The sequence below is a fragment of the Rosa chinensis genome, chromosome 2 (assembly GCF_002994745.2).
Source record: "Rosa chinensis cultivar Old Blush chromosome 2, RchiOBHm-V2, whole genome shotgun sequence".
Classification (NCBI taxonomy): Eukaryota; Viridiplantae; Streptophyta; class Magnoliopsida; order Rosales; family Rosaceae; genus Rosa; species Rosa chinensis.
Window position 1 is genome coordinate 86,998,062 of NC_037089.1, and position 22,881 is coordinate 87,020,942.

Consider the following 22,881-nt stretch of genomic DNA (forward strand, 5'->3'; position numbering starts at 1 on the left):
GAACCGAGCGGTAGTACTCGGGCTCCAGCAAACCTTTGCAGCCGGGAACAAAGCACCGAATGTTGGGGTCTTTTTCTTCAAGCTTCGAATCGATGTAGTTGATCATACAATCAGCGCAAAAGATATGGTTGCAATTCTCGATTGGGAAACATGGGTACCCAAACTTATCGTCGGCGCAAATTTCACACAAAAATGATGGGTAGTCACTACTCAGTGAGAGAATTGGAGGACTGGCCGGGTTCGGATACCGACCAGGTTGCAAACGGGCTTGTTCTTCGCCTTTTGAAGTGGGTTTTGGTGGCTTTAAATAGGAGAATTCAAAGCTCTTCGTCGTCGCCGTCATCAGGCATCGGAAAGGTCGATGAAGGTGCTTGCTTTGATCGGTAGAGGAGAGATGACAGAGAGAGAGTAGTCGCAGATATTAAATTATGGATTTATTAATTACTAAGTACTAACCATAGTTAAGATGTGTCGTGTGTTTATTGAGTGATGATACTACTATCAATATTTAGTGATTACCAAATTTGAATCCATACTACATTCTCTTAGAAATTAGAACTACATTTACGAAACTTCTTTTTCTACGGTGCTTTAGCATGGGTAAGTAGGTAGACAGGTAGTAATAAGGTTACTACTGGTTTATGGTTTCTACTGCCTATATAGGAAAGCTATGTACCTAATGAATCAGGATCACTGGTTAAGTACGTATATGATATAACTAGTAACCAAGTTTTTCAAAAACGCGTCATTTTAATTGCAGTAAATTGACACTAACAAATGTCTTAGCCCCTATATATATGTAATAAAATTTCAGCAAATCTCTTCCCGTAATATGTTTTACTTTCATAGATTCTATGTATGTAGAAAATAAAAGTGGAATCAGTGTCATTTATACCTATATGTTAATACAAATAAAATTTAACCTCGAATTGAAGAATAGATTAATTTCTCTTAAATCTTAATCTCAATAATTGTTTTCAATTCATAAGTGTTATCTTTCAAATGATCCATTTATTGGTTTATGAAAGCATTAATTCACCCTCTTTACAAACATCTTCCAGCTAGCTTCATGCCTTCACTGGTTTGGTTTTCAAACAACTATTTTACCTTTTGCTAATACTTGTGGGATGGATTGAATCTAATTATAAACAAGGATCTGGATAGGCCTCTCCCACAGAAGTTCCCCACATGTTAGTCATTTCCATGGGTATGTAACAGGTATTATTTTTTTGAGAATAGACTAAATATAATTGAATATATAGCATATATTCATGGTTGAAAACTTGTAATATAAATTAGCGACCTACACGCCAAGCCAGCTTCGAGGTCGTTGCCTGGAAACTTCAGCAATTGAAAAAAAAAAAGTTTCCGTTAATAAGCGCTCATTTTTGAAAGTCAAACAAAAACCATCACGAATTCGAATGACTCAACTGAGTCAACTCTCCTCTGGTCCCCTTTCACACCATGAATCTTAGCCAGCTAAGAGCTTCCCTATTTAAATAGCATAGAGCACCCTCCTTATTTTCTGTGCTGGAGTGAGAGTGCAGACTGCAGAGCTAGCTAGAGAGCTCCATTTATTGGTTTTAACCTATCACGGTATCACCTACTGCATATATCTCTCCTCTCTCCAAATCTTCGTTGAGACGCCATGGGAACTCAAACGCAGAACGGTGCCGATAAAATTTACGACCAGACAGAGGTTAGTATATATGCTTCTCGATTCCTATCTGAAACTTTTTCGGAAATTGATGATCTTGTTTATGTTGGGGTGAGGTTGCATCTGGTTGTTTCATAAAGAATGAGGCCAATTAAGCTAGGCTTATATGGGAGAAAGTAATTATGTCTTCTCCTCTTATATATACTTGGTTGTCCATTTTTGTTTTAGCTTATGCATGTCTTTTATTTCTGCTCGGAATCTGATCGAGATGAGACCTCATAAGGCCTGAGAGTCTTCTGGTTCGGTTGTTCTAATACCCCAGGGACTACGGCACCGTGTCTTCTACTTCAACTTTGATTTTCACGCCAACTCTTCCGGTTGATTGATAGAATTGACTAATACTTCATTTTTTCACCACGAAGCTAATTTTTCAAAAATAGAGGTTTGAAACAGAGGTTGATTAGACATACAACCTTTGTTTCTTTTTTATTAAAAACAGAGGTTTTTTTATCGATGACAAAAAAAAAAAACTAATAAGACTAATAATACTATTTCTTCAACTAAATATGGGACCGTCCACTGTGTGTGTAAAGAGAAGTTAAAGGTATTAGAAAAACTTCCCGTACAACTACTACATTTTCTGCTTTTTAATTTTATTTTTTTACAATTTACCATATTATTTTTATTGATTAATTATATTTCATAATTTTTTAATATATAAAGGTTAAATTAGTAAAAAAAATTAGTTTTGGAGAGCAAACTCTATTCTCTTAATAATAGTATAGATATAGATATATGGAATCCGAAAACTAATAAGACTATTCCTATCTTTTTTTCTTGTATAGAGAATCTTTTAATCATTTTCTATCATTTCTACTGTATATATCATTCTTGTCATTTAAAAAAAAAAATTCATCTTTGCATGCATAAACTAACCCAAAGAGATATTGTTTTCAAGTAAGATCTTTAAGTCTCCTTGACCAAATGCAGAGCATATTGACTATTCCTTCTTGCATTTTTGTTTTTCCTAGACCCACACGTGGCTTCGCTGGCAGCACTAGTATTTTTTTTTTACACCAGTTGCACTATAATTTTGAGAGGATAGGTTTGAAATTATGTATGGCACGTAATTGAACTAATTTTGATAATTAGGCCAAAATAGAAAATTCAACGTTCATAAAAAAAAATCACAGAAAAACAAATATATTTAGTTGAAATAAATATTAAATATGGTACTGGGCAGCACACGGTGTCAGCTTATACTGAGCCATTATGAGATATGGGCCCAAAAGCTAATAAGACACATTTACGAATCAAGGAAGCAACCCAGACATCACAAATTGACAACTGAGAAAGTTGACTATGCCAATTGATTCCATTCCCCAAATTTGGGGATACCAATCTCCCAAGATTCACTTAACTGAGATTGAATTCCCAAAATACCCTCCAAAGTCCCTAGAATATCACTACTGCCCCCGAAATTTCCTCTGCTTGGTAGCTAGGAATCTTGGACGCTACTGGTGTTTGATTTGTAAAATTTGAAGTGCTCAATTTGGTGTACATTTTGTTGTTGATTCTCATGAAAGCAGATTCAACATGGTTGCCTTTACTAAATTGTTCACTTTTATGATAGATGGATGAAAAATTAGCCAGGGAAAAGGCAATTAATGATTGGCTTCCAATTACTTCTTCGAGGAATGCAAAATGGTGGTATTCGGCTTTTCACAATGTCACGGCCATGGTTGGAGCTGGTGTTCTCGGTCTCCCTTATGCCATGGCAGAGCTTGGATGGTATGTTAATTATTCTATATTCTAATTAAGCATCAAATTAAACACTTATAACTTCTATCGTAAGTTAACTTGATTGATCTCATTGTGTAATTCAGGGGTCCTGGTATAGCTATTTTGGTCCTTTCATGGGTCATCACATTATACACACTATGGCAAATGGTTGAGATGCATGAGATGGTTCCAGGGAAACGTTTTGATCGTTACCACGAATTGGGTCAGCATGCATTTGGTGAAAAACTTGGTCTTTACATTGTGGTGCCTCAGCAACTCATTGTTGAAGTTGGTGTTTGCATTGTGTACATGGTCACCGGAGGAAGATCGCTGCAGAAGGTCCATGACACTGTGTGCTCAGACTGCAAAAAAATCAAATTGACTTACTTCATCATGATCTTTGCCTCTGTTCACTTTGTGCTTTCCCACCTTCCCAACTTCAACTCCATCTCCGGCGTGTCTTTGGCCGCAGCTGTCATGTCCTTGAGGTGAGATATTTTTGTTAGGCTTTTACTCACTACACGATAGGGGTGGTGAGAGGAACCCATTAGCTTTTTGTGTTAATTTGTTCCAAGTTAGATTTAGTATTGCGCCCAACATGTTTGATGAAATGCCTCTACGCTAGAGAGTCCTAGCTACTATATTTTTATGCCCAAGTTATGTTATTGTTTATGTGATTTAGTTCAATGGTATCTTGGATACTAATTGTGATGCATGTTTGTGCAGTTACTCTACCATAGCATGGACTGCTGCGGTAGACAAGGGTGTGGTAGAAAATGTCGATTATAGTTACAAAGCCAAGACTACTACGGGAAAATTTTTCAACTTCTTAGCTGCATTGGGTGAAGTGGCTTTTGCGTATGCTGGCCATAATGTAGTCCTCGAAATCCAAGCAACAATTCCTTCTACACCTGAGAAGCCTTCCAAGGTACCTATGTGGAAAGGAGTCATTGTTGCCTACATAATTGTGGCTTTGTGCTACTTCCCAGTTGCTCTAGTAGGATATTACATATATGGAAATTCAGTTGATGACAACATCCTCGTCTCATTGGAAAGACCCAAATGGCTAATTGCAATGGCCAACATGTTTGTTGTCATCCATGTTATTGGAAGCTATCAGGTGATGGACCGATCAAGGATTGCCTAGATTTTTTGAATTTCATTTTCTGTTCTCAAACATCTAGTCTGACACTATGATCTCTGCTGCAGATTTATGCAATGCCAGTGTTTGACATGATGGAAACTGTACTGGTAAAGAAGTTGAATTTCAGGCCAACTTTTATGCTTCGCTTCATTACACGAACTTTATATGTTGGTAAGTTACTTAGTTACAGTCGACCTTAATTCCATCAAGTTTATGCTATTGCTTCGAGTTCAACCTGGATATACATTAATGAATTAATATTGACATTTCGTTGCAGCAATTACCATGTTTGTCGGAATCACATTCCCTTTCTTCAGTGGTCTCCTTGGATTTTTTGGAGGATTTGCTTTTGCCCCAACAACATATTTTGTAAGCTCACAATCTATTCCATTAAATTCTAATGAAATAAAATTGACATTCTGATTTTCTTTTTCACATGTGTTAATGAACTTGTTAATATCTTCAGCTCCCTTGTGTAATGTGGCTTGCCATCTACAAACCAAAGAGATTCGGCTTATCCTGGTGGTGCAACTATGTATGTTCAGTTTGGTTAATTCATGCTTTTATTTTTCTTAAACATTCGTCTTATTTCCTTTTGATTGCATATATTTGAGTTAACCTTATTTTGACTTGTTAATTTCAGATCTGCATCTTCTTTGGTGTTCTTTTGATGGTTCTATCACCAATTGGAGGGCTGAGATCAATCATCATTCAAGCCAAGACCTACAAATTCTACTCATAGGCCATTGATCATCATCCTTCCAAGCGACAAGCCTGAAAGGGGTAGTAGTAGTTTTTAAAAGAAAAGAAAAAGCATTGAGCCGTTTCTGATGAAGATGAGGAGGAAATCAAGGACTAAATACCTTGAGCAGCAAGTAAGCAGCGGACAAAGAAATAAATAAGGTTGTTTATGGAGTGGAATACTGGTCGCCATGTATTAGGGAAAAGAATCAGTCACCATGGTACTAATTTCCGAAGGGCTCTACTGTCTCCTTTTCTTCATTATGTATTTGTTTGTGCAAGTCATCATGTATATGATCTTTCCTTTTTTCTTTTTGTGTTTGTTTCTGCATTCTGGGGTGGATATGTGTGAAATCTTAATTCTCCAATACTGATTGATCCTATAATACGTCAAATTTTGAGCAGTTATAGCTATTTCCACTTATGAGTATTATTCATTTAGCTTGGACTCGCCTAGCTAATGCAATCCAGCTTGATCACTTTGTGTCCTAGGAAGGGGATTTTGTACTACATTTTTGCTTATGTACCGAGGTGTGAATGAATTAGTTTGCTGTGCATTTCCTTTCACCAGATTTTACTTTTTTTTTTTTTTTTTTTTTTTTTTTTTTTTTTTTTTTTTTTAATGTATTTTGCAGAAACCTTATATCTGCACATCATAGCAACCTTAATATTTTTTTTTTTATTTTCACCAGATTTTACGAATTTTGACCGGGTGAAGAGATGTTCTGATATAACCATTAGTCTCTGTTTTTGGGAATCCATAGTTGAAGTCGAAATCTTATGACTAGTAACTAATATGTTTCGATCAACCTACTGTACCAATCTGTTTCCTGGAACCTACCAATCTGTATCACTGAGACTTATAATGTTTGATGCTTGATCTTAAACCAATTAAAAACACAAAAACGCAAAGCTGGAGCAGCAGCATCTTGAGATATAAATGGAACAACTACACAAAAGCCAAAGTCTCCATATGGATTAGTGTAACATCCAACTTTTAAAGTCTCCAACTCAAAAGATTTAAAGGTCTTGCTCTTAATGTTATAAGAGAAGACCAGGAGAATGCAGCAGCAGATATGAACTTTCCTCTCCATCTCATTTTTGTCTCGAGCAAGAAATAGAACATGTTGTTCAATTAGGAAGCGTGGTTAACCGGTGCCTAAGGGATCAAGATCAACATGGTTCACAAACCACCTACTCACCTAGAGTAGTTTCTCCTCATCTCCCACACTTCAAATCTAGTAAGACAAGGACTATAAATTTCAATAATATGCAGATGGCCACCACTAGACTCCCCAAAATATCTACACATCCTATATGAGTATATTCCCAGAGAAATGATAACATTCCCAAGTATTAAAGGAAAACAATTCCAAGCCAAAGTGGAACCCAAACGAACAAAGAGAACCGAACACATAACAGTAATCATTATACCAGCATTTATTTACATACATCAAATTTGATCAAAGAATAGCTTCAATGTAAAGAAAATATCCTTCATGAGAATTGTTTATCTATTAAGGTTGCTATGATGTGCAGATATAAGGTTTCTGCAAAATAGATGTACCTAGTTTTCCAATGATATAAAAGCCAAAAAGAGATACCAAAATGATTTGAGAAAAAAATAAGTTTGAAATCGTAGGCTAAAATGAAGCTTCAGTTGGCTCCATCAGGAAAAATTGCTCCACTACATCACAGTGGCAGCTGAAATGGATCACTACTGCACTCCCCCTCTACTCTTCTTCAATCAATGGTGTAGTTTTTAGCAGATTGTACAACCAACTCTACATTCAGCAGTACCTTCATGTAACATTTAGCTTCCTACAAAACTCTGCTCTAAGTCTCTAACATCTGCTTTACAGTTCATCCTGCAAAGCCAACTACCAAGATTAATAAACAGACAATTGCGTAGATCAATCAACAAGAATAATTCTAAGTACCAGAAAAAATAGTGCAAGAAGAAGTGTAATGTCTTATCATAATGAAAAAGTTACGGTGTGTTTCATGAAGAAGTTAACAGTAATATGCTTAAGAAAAGGCTACAATCAAAATCAATGTACCACAAAAGGCTACACAAGAAAAGTTTCATGTCTTAAGATTTTATTGAAAATTTTGTGTTTATGAACAAGTTAACAGTAATATGCTTCTATGGAATAGTCAAGCCACAAATGAAATCATTAATTTAAAAGTAACATGCTTCCAATGAATGTTCAGGCTACAACCAAAATCAATGTACCACAAAAGGCTACACAAGAAAAGTTTCATGTCTTAAGATTTATTGGAAAGTTACTTTGTGTTTCATGAACAAGTTAAGTAATACGCTTCTATGGAATAGTCAAGCCACAAATGAAATCATTAGCACACGTCCAAAGCAGATTCCATCACTGATGCCTGATGGTTGGAGGACCTATGGTTGCTTAGCCACTGACATCTACCCAACCTTGTTCTCAAATAAAGAAATTTCAAGATAAAAAACCTCATATTATGATAAGTGAACTTCTGATATGTCATCCTACCAAATCATTAGCACTTTTTTAAAACAATATCTTTGTGGTTGCTTAATACAAAATATATGCTTATTGAAGTTAAAACCTCAAGGTTTAAGCACCTAATGAACGCATAGGCACCTAGCTCAACTCATAACCCTTGGGAAGGTAAACATTTGAGTAAGGGCAACACCATAACATTATGCAATAAACAAATTCATAAAGAAGAAGATTGCATAATGCTTATCAGACAATTTAGACACATAACATTATGCAAAAAACTAACACACCAACACCAAAAACTCTAATTCTTATTTTGACTTCCTTCAGTCCGTTGTTGAAACGGGCAGATTTGTTTCACTGCATTGGTTGCATTACCATCATTTACACTTTCCCCAAAGTAAAAGCTCAGTATCAAAACCCAGAAACACAATTGAAGTTTAACATGGCTAGGTCAACTCAGTACTGCTCATGCACTATATATGCAGCTGAGAAAAAGAAGAGAAACATAAACTGCACAATTTTCTCTTTCGGTTATATTCAACTCAGAATTCAGAGTTGCTACATGTATGCGCTTATCCTATATTATGAAGGAGATATCTACAAGAAAATACAGGAAAGCTAGAAAACGTAAAACCTGCCACCAGAGCACTATCTCTAAAACACAATACAGAGGTGCTAGAAAAGGTAAAACCTTCATTTTAGTCCATATTCTTTTACTATGCAACGTCACGTGCACTAAAGCATTAACTTAGTGCATTAAGGCACACATATGCTCAACAAGAAAGTACGCAAGTGGACAACTATCAAACAAACTCATTTAGTCAAGAGCGAAAGCAATACCTTCATCATCATCATCATCTGTGTTATTGTCCTCTGCAAGTGCCCTGTTTCCCATAGGCTTCACAAGTGGAGTTGCTTGAAACATCCTACGGGATCCAAGCTGCATTTTCATGCCTGAAGGTGTATGGCTGAGGGTACAGGTACTCTCCGGAACTCAGCATCAGCTAATGGATTAACCCGCTTCTTGGCTGGTATCATATGCACGACTTCCTCCTTGTTCCTGTGCACGACCACTTCTCTGTCACAAACACTTCACCATCACTAGTGTAATCATGGCAAGGTAAAGCCACTAGCTTGTGCCAATGGTACATGGCAAGTTCTTTCAGGAGGACCCAAATGTGCAAATAAGAATGTCCTTCTTGATGTGCAGGAGGTACATATACTGACGCAGCTAGTTGACCTTTGAACCCATGGCCCAGCACTAACTCCACATTATTAAGATGATCTTCTCCAGGGGCTACCAAGCGGCCAACTAGTTCAGTCTGTAAATCATATGTAATAATGTAAGCACGTTCTGCACTCACCGCTTTCCAGTAAAGCATGCCATTCTGAGAGACCAATATCGCAGGTTCTAAAATCATACAGAGCCTCCAACCTAACCTCAACTCTGGTCCACTGTTCTCTCTCGATAAAGGTAGTATCCGTAATCCTGCATGTTGTGAAATAGAGGTTGGCATCCAAGTCTAACCACCATGAATAAGCCCCCGAATCCATAGGAATTTTAAACGAAACTTTTGAAAATTTCATAACCCGAAACCCACCTTGATCGCCTGAATCAAAAACCCACCAAGAATTCAGCGACCCACCTTATTTGATCGCCTGAATCAAAAACCCACCACCAAGAATTCACCGACCGACCCACCTGCTTTCACCGTCTCCGGCAGCCAACCGAAAACCCCAAAACCGACCTTCGTATCCGGCGACCATGGAACACCGACCGCCGAATCTCCCACCACCCAAGTCTCCTGCCGGCTCATCATCTTCTGAAGCTGGACCGGAGGAATGTGATTGAGAATGGTCCAGGGTCCTTCTTCAGAATCTCTTCAGAAGATGATGAGCCATTGAGCCGGCAGGAGACTTGGGTGGTGGGAGATTCGGCACTCGGTGTTCCATGGTCGCCGGATACGAAGGTCGGTTTTGGGGTTTTCGGTTGGCTGCCGGAGACGGTGAAAGCAGGTGGGTCGGTCGGTGAATTCTTTGTGGTGGGTTTTTGATTCAGGCGATCAAATAAGGTGGGTCGGTGAATTCTTGGTGGTGGGTTTTTGATTCAGGCGATCAAGTGGGTTTAGGGTTTCAGGTTGCCGCCGGAGAGGGTGAAAGCAGGTGGGTCGGTCGGTGAATTCTTGGTGGTGGGCTTTTGATTCAGGCGATCGGTTTGAGGTCTTGGGTTGCCGCCGGAGACGGTGAAAGCAAGGGTCGGTGAGTACTGAGTTGTGAGCCAGAGAATTTCAAATTGGGGGTGGGAGAGTTTTGACTTTTGAGTCACTTTTGACAGAGACAGAGAGATTTCAAATGGGTAATCTCAGGGTTATTGCACAGGGCTGCCGCACCACGTTGCGGTGAGGCACTCCCATTAAAAACCAGAAATTTTTTTCTTTCCGAAACTGCCCCTTCTTACAATACCCAAAAGACCCCCAGCTGAGCAGTGATTGGACTGGCTCACCATGTGGCGGTACGGTTGCCCCATGCAAGTCTTTCTCTGGTCCCAAACCCATTCAAATTTCAACTTGGCCGTTTTCTTTTTGACACAAAATTTCAACTTAGCCGTTGTTAATTAATGAAAAAAAAAAGGTCTTTTCTTGTATTTTTTATTTTCTTTTGCTGAACCCATTTTAAAATAATTCTTAACAACAATACAGTAGGAAAAAAAAAAAGGACTTTTGCTCTAATAGGGTTTTGCCTGGCCGCCAAACTGCTTAAGCTTCATTTGGGGATCGTAAGCCTTTGGGGTAGCGCGGTTTCGGTATCATCCCCATCTAGGGTCTTGGGCTGGTCTCGGTTTTCTCTTTTTTTCCTTCCTCTTCAGATAAGTTCTTGCGTGGGGCAGCCGCATAGCCACGTGGTGCGGCTGCCCAACAGAGGGGTGTTTTGGGTATTTTACTTAAATAAGCAGGGACAGTTTCGAAAAATGGAGAAAAGTTTCTGGTTTTTTATTGGAGGGTCACACTGCCACGTGATGCGGCAGCCCCTATGTAAGAATTTCTCTCCTCTTCATGGAGGGGGGTCTGATTTTGTCGGCTAAATGTAGGAGCGCGTGTTTGCCTCTTCGAGGATTATTTATGGCTTTGATTGTGCTTTTCGGGGCGAGTTGCGTGCTAAGTTGTGCGTGTCTGTAAGCTTGGAATCGTGGGGCGGATTGGACGAAAAGAGGAAACGGTGTGACCAATCCTCCATGGACATGACACCATGGATGGTGCTAGAGTTACTTTCCATCTAGGATGGAGGAAAGTGCAAAGGCAGTTTGCCGGAGATACTCTCCATTTAGGCCCCGTTTGGATGGTAGGAAATCATGGTATAGAATGAAAATTAATTTCATTTTCCATTCAGATATGTCATTTGGTTGTAATTAGAAATTGAAAAGATCCTGACTGGAAATTGACTCCCTTATAAAGCCAAAATAGAATTTACGCAGTCAGGGATGATATTCTAATTCCATTTCCCACTATCACAGGTAAAATTACATTAATTATCCGTCTAAAAAGTTTATAATCCCCCACCAATATTCTTTATAAGTTGATGTCATATATGTACTTTAATTAGTAACAGGGCGTTATTGAAAATTATAATTTTATATTTCATTCTTATGACTTACCAAACATTACAATAGGAATGGAAAATTAATTCCAAAATTTAATTTTTAGTAATGTAAACACACACACAGAAATATCAAAACATATTACAAGGCCTTAGGTTGGTTCAGCCTGCGACGATGAGCAGCAGTTCTACTCGAGGCTAGCTTATGGCGTCGGTGTTGGTTGGGTGAGATCGTCGGGTGGTGGCAGAGGCAGGTGCGGCGGTGGCACAGAAGCTGCCAACCCTAAAGTTTTGGATACTTGGGCTGCTTGGACTAATTGGGCCTATTGGATCTCTTCTACTTGGGCTTTAATTAGGGTTTATGTGGGTAGGTATAATTGGGCCTGTCTATTTTCTCAGGCTGGATCTAACAAGTGCTCTAGGGATGCCTCATCTGCGTAAGGTGGTCCTAGGGTTTCATGAATAAATTAGGGTTATGTCTTGAGTTGTTTCTGAACTATCCATTTTAGTATCAGGTTACTGGTTACTCTGGTCTTAATTATTTAGAATAATATTGCATATTAGGTTGCCCTAGTTATCTTGTTTCATTTTGTTTTAAGGATTACTTAATCTTATCGTATCCCAACTCTTAGGTGAACTATTTTATTTATAACATTATTTACATGATATTAATGGATTGACATCCAATTCTATAAAAAAAATAAAAAAAACAAACAAACAAAACAAAAATATTTAAAAATAATAAACATTTAAACAAGACCATTTTTTTAATTCATTAATTATCATATAAATTACAAAATATGTCAATGAGGCAGACTCGTACCAAATAACAATGGTTACCCTCCACGGGAGAGGATCCTCTTCTAAGTTCATTCCCCTCCTAACCTACCTAAGCTTTGTCAGAGATTAAAACACGTGTCAAATTTGCATATCCAATGGTCTACAAGTTACAACAAAGCTAGTTTGTCTTTTTCTATTGTTTATCTTATCCTTCTCTCCCTTCCACCCTGCCGAACCAAGGTGCTGATCTCTTCTCTTCTCTCTCTCTTTCTCTCTCTCTTTTCTCTCAAACATGACTTCTTATCCTTCACCAATGCATACAGCAACTACAATCAAGTGCTTTTCATTAAACTTGATTTTCTGAAAATAAAATAAAAAGATCAAATTGATGGGTGTATGTATATGGTTGATCTCGGATCCTCTTTCTATGGGTATATACAAGGAAGACCTTGATAGCATCATTCATGGACTCTCTCTCTCTCTCTCTCTCTCTCTCTCTCTCTCTCTCTCTCTCTCTCTCTCTCTCTCTCTCTCTCTCTCTTCCCTCTGTTCTTCTTTTACTTCACTCAGCACCAATGCATATAACAATTTTTATCAAGTGGGTTCTAATGAAATTTGATATGGAACTAATTTGATTTTCTGAAAACAAAAGAGAGACCAAATTAATGGGTCTGGTTGACCCCTTACAATGCTTGAAGAGAGAAAGAAACCCAGTTATTACTTAATGAAATTTTGTAAGGAAGAAACCCATTAGTGGAACACCCAGCCCCATCAACTGAACCCATCAATTGGATCCCAGATTCCCAAACAATCTCATTCCATCAACTCAATCACAACTAATCCCAGAAGAAAATATAGCAACTAGTCAACCACCAAAATCCACAAGGATGAGTCAAAAACTTAACAGAGAGAGAGAGTATTTTCTGCTTAGAACTGCTATTGCGATGGGCGGTGGTGATGACGACGGAGCCAGGGGAGGATTGGGACTTGGCGTCGGCGAGGGCTGACAGAAGGGAGGAGATGACAGGGAGGCCGAGGTGGAGAGAGAGATTCTCTAAGGGCAAGTTCACCCGTTGGGTCACCAGGTCACGGTCACTAAGTCACCAGGTCACCAGGGCAGGAAACTATTCACTGCCACTGGATCTTTGCTTCCACCCGTTGGGTCAGGGTCACCAGTCAGTTACTGTTCATCGAATATTTTATTATTTTTTTTAGTGTAAATAAGAAATGTATGATGTAAATAAATACTATTGATGAACATTTTGGAAACAAAAATTTCGGAAGATGAAAGCTATGAGGAGGAGGAACAAAAAAATATGAGGAAGTAAAAATGATATAATGATATATTTTTTTGTGTGAGAGATAAAATAGGAGGTGAGCAAATTTTGTAATTATTTTTTTTATTACCGTTGTAATCTAACCTTTGCCTCTTAACTGATTTTTTTTTTCACCTCAATTGCTCCTTAATTATTCACCGTAGGATCCATTTTCATATTCAAAAGCCATGGTCCAGATCTGTGGACTGATGCCGCTACAGGACAAAAAAGGGCTGCCACGCGCCTGCTGGGTTGTCCCCGCTAGAGGACAAGAAACTGGAAAGCAACTCCTTGCCAAAGCGCGTCTCCCTCTCCTCTTCTTTTTGGGCCACGCTGGCATCCTGGGTCACGGGCTCAGTCACCCTCCTACCCGAGTTTGTGACCTGGGCCTCCCACTGTGGTTTTGCCCCAAGCCCGGTGGAATCATGAATAGTGGAGCTGGGTCACCATTTCTGCTGCTTTTGACGTGGTGCCCGGGCAATAGGATGCCCGGTGAACTTGCTCTAAGCGCGATGTTGTTGAGGACAGTATTCTGTATTGGATTTTGATGTCAAGACTACGTGGCACTATGTAAACCATTAGATATTGTTTTTACATGTGTCATTACATGGTTAAAAGCTTAGGTAGGTTAGGAGGGGAATATGGTTAGGAGAGGATCCTCTCCCTACCCTCCACACCCCACCCCCTCTCTCTGTAATACCTGATTGCTTCCATGTTCTCTCTAAAACTAAAACACTTATTATTCCTCTCTCTCTAAACATACACACATAATTCATCACAACTTTCCTACACTGTAATTCAATGAAGTTTGGAACGATAATCTACATTAAATTTAGTTTCGAAGACTAATTGAGTTTTTCAAGTTAGTTAGTGTCGTTCTATTATTGAATTTCAGTGCTTCCTATTTAAGACTTTATGTGGTTTTGCAACGATTTATTACAGTTGTGGCAATAGTTGGGTTTTGTTGTTAGAGTTTTGGATGTTGCTGTGCAATTTGATTCTTGTTATGGTTAAGTGGAATGTGGCAAAGAGCAATAGTGTCGTTGGGATTTTCTACAAAGAATTAGTGTGCCATTTAATTCCAACAAAGACTGTGTAAGCGATGACAAGTCTTGGTAGGAAATTTGTTTGACTAGAGGCTCAATAGGGTAATTTGAAGGTCTCAACTGTTTAGGTGAATTGTCATCTAAAAAAACTGTTTAGGTTGAAGATGGACTGTCTTTGGTGGTTATGGAAGTGGCGATAGTTACCTTGGTGGTGGTTTCTCTACTTTAATTGACACACGTATGTGGTGGCTTGGAAGCTACAATGGGTACATCGTTTAAGAAGCAATCTAAATATGGTGCTCCTGTGACACAATCGATAATGATTGTTTTTAGTTGCAGAAACTACTCCTTTGAGGAAGGTCTTCATACAACTCTTCTTTAAAAATACTCTCATATCATTGTGGAAGGAGATTCAAAGCTTCCCATTGACAACATCTTGGGCATAACCTCTTTTCTTGGAGAATTCACACCATAGTTAGAGATATAAAGTATTTGACTTCTCAATTCTAGTCTATAATTTTCAGACATATATCAAGAGAAGTTGACTTTGTAGCTGATCAACTAGAGTCATTAGTTTATAATCATTAGAATCCTAATTCTTAAAGTTTGGTTTTCTCGTTTACACTTATTTTTCTCTTAAGCGTTCTATCTAGATTAGGAGGAGTTTTTTTTTTCCATATTTTGGATTTGTAACTTTTTTCTGTCATAAAAAAAAATTAGGAAAATATTATTTTTGGTACCTTTTTTTGAAAAGTAAAAAAAATACCAAAAATAAAGAACAAGTCACTAGGGGGGTGTATTGTATATGGAATTAGTGGAAGTTTTAAAGAAATCTATGGAATTTAAAAGTCTGGGTGTATTCAATATAGATTTTTAACAATCCATGAAAGTCTTGAGGTATTCAATTAGGATTTTTAAAGACTTCATGAATTCCACCAAAATCTAAGGGTATTCAATTAGAACTTTTAAAAATGAATAAAAGTACAGAGGTATTCAAAATATCATTCATACTTATGGAATTAGAAAATCATGGATAATCATGGACTTTGTAGTGTTACCTATACATAACAAACTCCAATAATTTTCCAGCCTCCAGACCAAAGATTTCAAAAAGTCTATCAAAGTTTCCTCTTAAAAAAAAAAAAGTCTATCAAAGTTATTCTCTCTACGCACGAAGAAGTTTGTCCTTCATCATCTCACTTTCTTAATTTTTTGTCTTTTCTCTAATTTTTTATGATATCAATTTTTTTGATTCCCAACATGTTCATTGTAGTTGTTGAATGTGATTTTTTTTTTTTTTTTTTTTTTCAATTGTGATACTTCGAACCCTAATAGCAATAAAAATGATTTATGAAACCCTAAAACTCAAATATTGTGGTCTAACCCTAAGACCTTGAACCATACTACATTTTATCTTATCAATTAATTATTCTCATTAATTTGAATTTATATTATGGTTCAAAAAAAGGTTGAACAATTGAATTTCAATTGATTGATTATAGAGCAAGACATTGATCAATATTGCTACAATATATGTTAATCGGCGAAGACAAAATTGATGAGAATAATTAACCATAAACATCAAGTGATCTATATTGTATATTTATGTTGTTGGGAGATTAGGAATGAGAACAAACTCGCTAGACAGACTAACAATTATTTATTTGAGTCAATTTCTATTAGATGATATTGGAGCATTGAAGAGACAATAAGTTATTATTTTGTTTTGTGTTTGGGCTACATTTGTTTTTTATTTTATTTTTTATTTTATTTTGTACATCCTATGAAATCTGTAGAAGTCATTCATAATAAAGTATATAGATTTTCATGAATCAATAAAAGTTTGTTGCTAAAATCAATGGTTTTAAGAAATCCATAACAGTCTATCGATTTTTTAAAAAGTCTGTAAATTTTTCAAAAAGTCTGTCATTTAAAAAAAGTATGCACAAAAAAAGTCTGTCATCTAAATGACATATGTCATATGTGGTTCCTTTCAAAAAAAGAAAAAAAGAAAAGAAAAGAAAAAAGGACATATGTGGCAGTGCAACATAAAAAGAGAAACAGACCTCTTCGTTCTGGGACCTGCAACGGCCGCGAACCCGAAACTCAGCCAAGCGAAGCCAAATCCGCGAAGATCAACTCACCCAGCGCGCTTCGGTCTCTATTGTTATCTAGTTTTACAACCAAGGATCTTTGTAAGCTTTTCTCAAAATTCCACCAATTCCGATTTCACATCTTGTCGTGTTTGCAGTTTGCTCTTTGATTTACAAGATTGGTTTCAATCTTCTTTCGAGATAGTTACAGCCGGCGAGATATCTGGAAGAAGAGCTCCAAATTGATCCGCTCCACAGAGGAAAGCCAACGCGATAGACACAATCAATTTGGTTAGTTCTTCACTGATTCATAACGTATTCCCCAAAAGATTTGAATTTGCATTCATAACTAAAGCATTTACCTTGATTCAATCTCAAATCTTTAAACTGAGTTGAGTTGAACTGAAGCTGGGTTTTTGAGGGTTGTGTTGTGGTGATTTGAACGAGGAGCGAGCTAGGACAAATTTATATTTTTAGTGTAATTTTCTATTTGGATTGGGATTTGATGTTTTCCTTTGTTCATCAGGAGTGGTTCATTAAGGTTCGTTGTAGCCTTGTTCAAACAAGGCAGAAAGACCAAACCTCCTCATTTAGAATTTAGATGGAGCACAGATTCTACCCCAAACGCTGCACCAGTAGCTTAGCGGAAACCGTAGCCAGCATAGAACAAGTCCTTACTGAAATCCTTGTGCGCGTGCCAGCTAAACCTCTAGTCCGCTTCAAATGCGTCTCCAAGCATTGGCTCTCTCTTATTTCCGACCCTAAATTCTGTCACCGCCACACCCTTCAAAACCCTAACACTCCAGTCTCTGCTGTCTTTTGTGACAGATCCTGCCGCCCCTTTTGTTTCGTCCCTATTGATTTGGATCACATGCGTGGAACCAGTAGTACTAGTAGTAATATTAGGAACCATGGAAACCAAAACCCATTTGGGTCTGGTTCACCTACTTGTAATCCTCTTGATTTTGTACAGAACCAATATGATTATGGCATCAAAACTGTCCACACCTTTCCTGTCAATCGTCTTCATTTTGATCACAAAAGCCCATCTCGCTCTCGTTCACTCCCTTTCAATCCTCTTACGTTTGCTCAAAACCAATATCATGATGACATCAGAATTATCCAGTCCTGCAATGGCCTCTTCCTGTGTCTTCTTTTTCATAATAAACTGAACCCCCCATATCTTATTTTCAATCCTACAACAAACCAGTTCTCTACACTTATTCCTCCTCCAATTACTGCTGTTACCACCGCTACTGGTGAACGAAAAGAACACTATGTCTCTACTGCTTTGGCTTTTGACCCTTCCAAATCACCTCATTACAAGGTGGTCTGTCTTCGGACCATTGATGGATCTGAAGACGGCACTATCTATCACATAGTGATATATTCATCTGAGACTCAAAGTTGGAGGATTCTCAATTTTTCTATCAAGAGGGTATTTTCCATCCTCTATGCACGCGTGGTATACTGGAAAGGAGCAATTCATTGGTTAGGCATGTTTAGTGAGGTAGCATACTTTCACATAGATGAAGAACGTGACGGTTTTATTGATAACCGTCCTCACTTTTATGAGAACGACGTTCACAGGAGGAAATGTAGATACTTTCAGGAGTCTCATGACGGGCACCATTTGTATCTTATTGATATATATCGGCCTTGTATTACTAAATTTGAAGTGTTTGAGATGGGGAAAGACTACTCTGGTTGGTTTGTCAAGTACCTTGTTGACATTGATCCCATATGCCGGTGGAACCTGTCTGATCGATTTGTTGTTCTATTTCTAGATCAAGATGAAAATGAAGAAGAGGAAAGTTCATCTCTGTTGCTGCATATGCCTGGAAAACTCATTTCTTATAATCTTAAGAGCAAGACCTACAAATCTCTTGATTTAACTCCCAAGCCCGGAGTTAATGATTCTCTCTTACGAGTTGAAGCATCTAATCATCGATATATGGAGACTCTGGCCTGTGTGTGATACTATACTCTTGCTGGTGCTGTGTGGTTTTTGCTTCTGGTTGTAGGATCTTTGCAACAGAAAAGTCCTTTTATTTTTGTGTGCATTTGACACTACACATCATTTTAAGTTTTTTGTTAATGTTATTCCATTGCTTCTTTAATTTGGATGATTAGTTTTATGCTGCCTACCAAGACTAGTTGATTTGCAATTTTATTGATAGCTTTCATGCGTTTAACTTTACATGATTACACATGATATGTTGGCTTTGGGTTCATCCTTGCTGTAAAGAACTTGAAGTTTTGGGTTAGAAACAGCATTCATGAAGTCTAGAATACTTCAAATGAACCACAATATACAATTAGTGGTATGTCACTGTTTGACTGTTGGTCCTCCAAGGATGCAAGTGTTTGTCATATTTATGAGCCAAAGAAAAATCATTATGAGCTAAAAAAAAGAAAGAAAGAAAAAAAGAGCATTGTTTATGTCCTCGATCTGATTCAGTTCTTTGATCAGTTTGTACGGTTATACCCAGAATACATGCACAAGTATGGGCTTAAACGTTCATAAGCCTGTGACTATTTCTTAGAGTCGCATCGTATCTCCTGAAGATATGATATGGCATATAAACTGAATGGGTGTAGCAACATGCTGGCTGCAAGCCTAGGCTGCAGACATGACAAAGGTCAAATATGTATTTGACATACAAAGGGAGATTGAAGAAAGTAAAAGATGTCTGAAGTCTGAGACTTTGTACGATGGAAATAGAGACCTTAAAGCAAGCTAAATGCACAATGGCCACAAAGTTAAAGATATAATCAATTTTGTTAGTTTACATCACTTATTCATCTATGGAGATATGAATAATTCCCCTTGACTTTGTTACCTTTATGGATAACTAGACGTATTTATACGGTGTATGTCTATCTTGATTCAGTTTCTAATCTTTATATGGAGTTGAGTTCAAATTGAAGCTAAGGGTCCGTAATAGAGGGTTGTGGGTACTCTCACCCATTTTGCCATCCCCAGTTCGACTCGGATTTCAATTGGGGAGCTAGGAACAAAAGAGGTCACGACCCTGTTAAAAAATGTTGTAAATTTCTGTTTGGAGTGGGATAATTAGCTCATCAGGTTCTATGGCTGTATAAAACCAAACATCACTCCATTAGAGTGATTTTTAGAAAACTCAAATTCTGTCACTGCCACACCCTTCAAAACCCAAACACTCCCATCTCTGCCGTCTTCTGTGACACATCCCACCCACCCACAACACCCCCCCTCTTGTTTCGTCCCTCTTCCTCTGGATGATCATCATACCCGTAGTAGTAACCATGATAACCAAAACCCATCTGGGTCAGGTTCACCCTTCAATCCTCTCAGTGTAGTTCAAAACCAATATAATGGTCACATCAGAGTTATCCAGTCCTGCAACGGCCTCTTCTTGTGCCATCTTTTGAGTGCAAAAGAAGTGAAGCCCCCATATTTTATTCTCAATCCCACAACCAACCAGTTCTCCACACTTACTCCTCCAGCAAATACTGCTGTTACTAACGATGCTAGTCAACAAGTAGAACCCTATATCATCATTGCTTTGGCTTTTGACCCTTCCAAATCACCTCATTACAAGGCGGTCTGCCTACGCAAAAATGACGGAACAAAATTTGGCCGGCACTTCCACATACTGATATATTCGTCTGAGACTCGAAGTTGGAAGCTTCTTGGTTCTTCTTTCTCTAGGGGATTTCACATCCTCTACAAACGCGTTGTTTACTGCAATGGAGCAATTCACTGGTTAGGCATGTATAGTGGGTTGTCTTACTTTCGCGTGGATGAAGAGCGTATTGGAGTGTAGATCCTCCTCCTCGCTGTAAAGATAAGAAGTTGGACAAGATTATATTTAGATATTTTCAGGAGTCTGGTGACAGGCGCCATTTGCATCTTATTGATATTTATGTGCCTGATATCTCTCAATTTGAAGTTTTGGAGATGGGAAAAGACTACTCTGGCTGGTTTGTCAAGTACCTTGTTGACCTTGATCCCATATGCACTGCTTACCCCTGGTTTCGATTGGATCGATTTATCATTCTCTTTCTAGCTCAAGACGAAATTGAAGGAGAGGAATGTTCATCTCTGTTGCTGCATACAGCTGGCAAAGTCATCTCTTATAATCTTAAGAGTAGGACCTTCAAATCTTTTGAGTTAGCTCCCAAGGCCGGTGTTGATGATTGTCTCTTACTTTGCACAACTACACAAAAAATTCGATTAGATGTACCTAGCTATCATTCAATGCAGATGGAAGTTCAGCCTTTAATCGGATTTGTACTGTAGTTTCCTGCGGATTCAAATTTTTTTTTTTATCAAGAAGAAACTTTATTAATAACGAACTGGTTACAATGAGTTTTTGGCAACATCTTTTACACATAAATGGCCACTGGACTTCACACAACTCCATAATGACTGACTGACAGAGTCAAAAAAACCCCGACTCAACTACAGACTTAAAACCTGCACAACAACTAAAAGGCAAAGACAACATGCGCTGGAGTAGTGAATCCCAGACTCACAACTTTGTCAACACTAACTGGCCACCCAGAGTCCTCCTAACCTGCCTTTGATCGACCAAGTCTACACTGGTTGTGATTTCGAACCTGACCAAAAAGAAATGCTGGACCATCAGACCTGAGACTAAACTAAACCCAACACCATTGCCACCTTAATGTCAACACCGGCAATCCATAAATGCTCCAAATCACCATCACCGCCGTACCGAAACCAGAAAGGAGCGACCCACTAGAAAGGCCAAGGATGATTGTCTATGCTAGTATGACACAGCCAAACATTTTCGCCACCGTTCCTGACCCAGCTCCAGAACCGGAACGACCCCTCTAGATCGCCGAAGAGAAGATTGTCTATGCCAATAATTGCAGTGCCCCGACCCAACAGCTAAAACTTATTACCGAAAAACAAAAACAAAAAAACCAAACCCTAAAAACTAGTAATAACTGCCCACCAACAAGGGCCGAACACACATAACTCAGCATCAGCATGCCTCGATCCCGCAAGATGTAGCCTCGACAACCCACAACCGATAGCCAACCCGCCACCTCTCCATCCTTCCGTTCTCCCAACACGCCAGCAGACAACACCGCTGCCCCCTAGCCACTCCCCTCGACAAGACGCCTCTAAGAAGAAGAGACCAAATCGGAACACTCCGATCAGATCGGATCCCTTCAGAACCCTCCGTCACACCACCAGCCGAAGCCGCCTTCTTCTGTTCACCTCCCGCTCATGGGGAGAATGACCCCAGCTCCACCCACATGTCGCTGAGCCCACAATGGACTTCCCCGACCAGCCACACCCACCGACCAACAAACTGCAGCCACCACCACCCAACAACTCCATCAGAAGATTTGGACAGCGATCCCATCCCCACAACAACTTTGCGCCGACTAAGCAAACTCCGGGAAGACACCCTCTTGGACACAGGGTCCTCTGTAACTTTTATTGAATGAAAGAGAAAACCAAAAACAAACTAGAAAAGAAACAAGGAACTGGGACATAGCCCTAAGGAGGAGGCCTCCCCCAACCCTCAAGCCTTCGATCTTGATCCGGAAGGACCAAGATCTGAGCAGGAGTGGAATGGGGGAGGGGGAACTGGTTTCAGATCGGTTTTCTCCCTGCGGATTCAAATTTGCTCACAACTTTTATTTTGTAGTGATATTAGCACCCTATTAAAACTTGCCACGTCATATATAATTAATTGAAATAATTTTTTAATAAAACATCATGATTAACTATAATTGTGTTTTATAACACATGGTAGTTTTGTATTAAGTGGTGGAATCACCACCAAAATATTGGTGGTGAGCAAATTTGAATCCATTTCCTGCTCTTAATTTAGTCTTTGGTTTCTGTAATCATAAGAGTACATTTATATGTCTTTTTATTTTGAGAAGAAGATGGCAAGGCTTATAGATTCAGTAATTGCAAACTTTTTGTTGGATTTGATTGATTAGAAATTATAGCTCAAAGCCTCAAACAGAATTAAACTTGCCAGTTTTTCTAGGGCTGGGCATTTAAGCCCGAAAACCCGCAAATCCGGACCGGCCTGTCAAAACCCGACCCGTACAGGCCGGGCCTTTTTTTTTTTTTTTTTTTATCAAAACGGTTCGGGCCCGGGCCCTGACTTTCAAACAAACGGTTCTGGTCAGGCCTTGACCTTCAAAGTTGAAAAAACCCGTCAGGCCCGTTGTAAAGAAAAGAGACAGATGTCCATGTATTA

At 38.7% G+C, this 22,881-nt stretch overlaps 2 protein-coding genes and 1 long non-coding RNA gene across 6 annotated transcripts; 2 read left to right on the forward strand and 1 right to left on the reverse strand.

The window, feature by feature from the left end:
• Window positions 1–1,511: 1,511 nt before the first annotated feature.
• LOC112189846 (lysine histidine transporter 1) lies at window positions 1,512–5,803 on the forward strand. Its single transcript, XM_024329213.2, has 8 exons — window positions 1,512–1,699; window positions 3,291–3,448; window positions 3,544–3,927; window positions 4,166–4,559; window positions 4,649–4,754; window positions 4,861–4,952; window positions 5,050–5,118; window positions 5,227–5,803. Exons 1-8 carry the CDS (start codon window positions 1,649–1,651, stop codon window positions 5,323–5,325), a joined length of 1,353 nt encoding a protein of 450 aa, XP_024184981.1. The 5' UTR covers window positions 1,512–1,648; the 3' UTR covers window positions 5,326–5,803.
• Window positions 5,804–6,727: 924 nt separating this feature from the next.
• Window positions 6,728–9,618, reverse strand: LOC112189848. The gene is made up of 2 exons (XR_002932109.2): window positions 8,654–9,618; window positions 6,728–7,192 (listed from the first exon to the last, which is right to left on the reverse strand). It is a non-coding gene; the product is annotated as an uncharacterized LOC112189848 (long non-coding RNA).
• Window positions 9,619–16,585: 6,967 nt separating this feature from the next.
• Window positions 16,586–18,778, forward strand: LOC112189845 (F-box protein At5g07610). 4 transcript variants are annotated; one of them, XM_024329210.2, is made up of 3 exons: window positions 16,586–16,744; window positions 16,854–16,933; window positions 17,169–18,778. In XM_024329210.2, exon 3 carries the CDS (start codon window positions 17,244–17,246, stop codon window positions 18,618–18,620), a length of 1,377 nt encoding a protein of 458 aa, XP_024184978.1. In that variant the 5' UTR covers window positions 16,586–16,744; window positions 16,854–16,933; window positions 17,169–17,243; the 3' UTR covers window positions 18,621–18,778. The 4 variants fall into 4 exon arrangements, 3 of the variants coding, with proteins under 3 accessions (XP_024184978.1, XP_024184977.1, XP_024184976.1); XM_024329209.2 differs by having other exon boundaries at window positions 16,589–16,744; window positions 16,848–16,933; XM_024329208.2 differs by having other exon boundaries at window positions 16,607–16,933.
• Window positions 18,779–22,881: the final 4,103 nt, after the last annotated feature.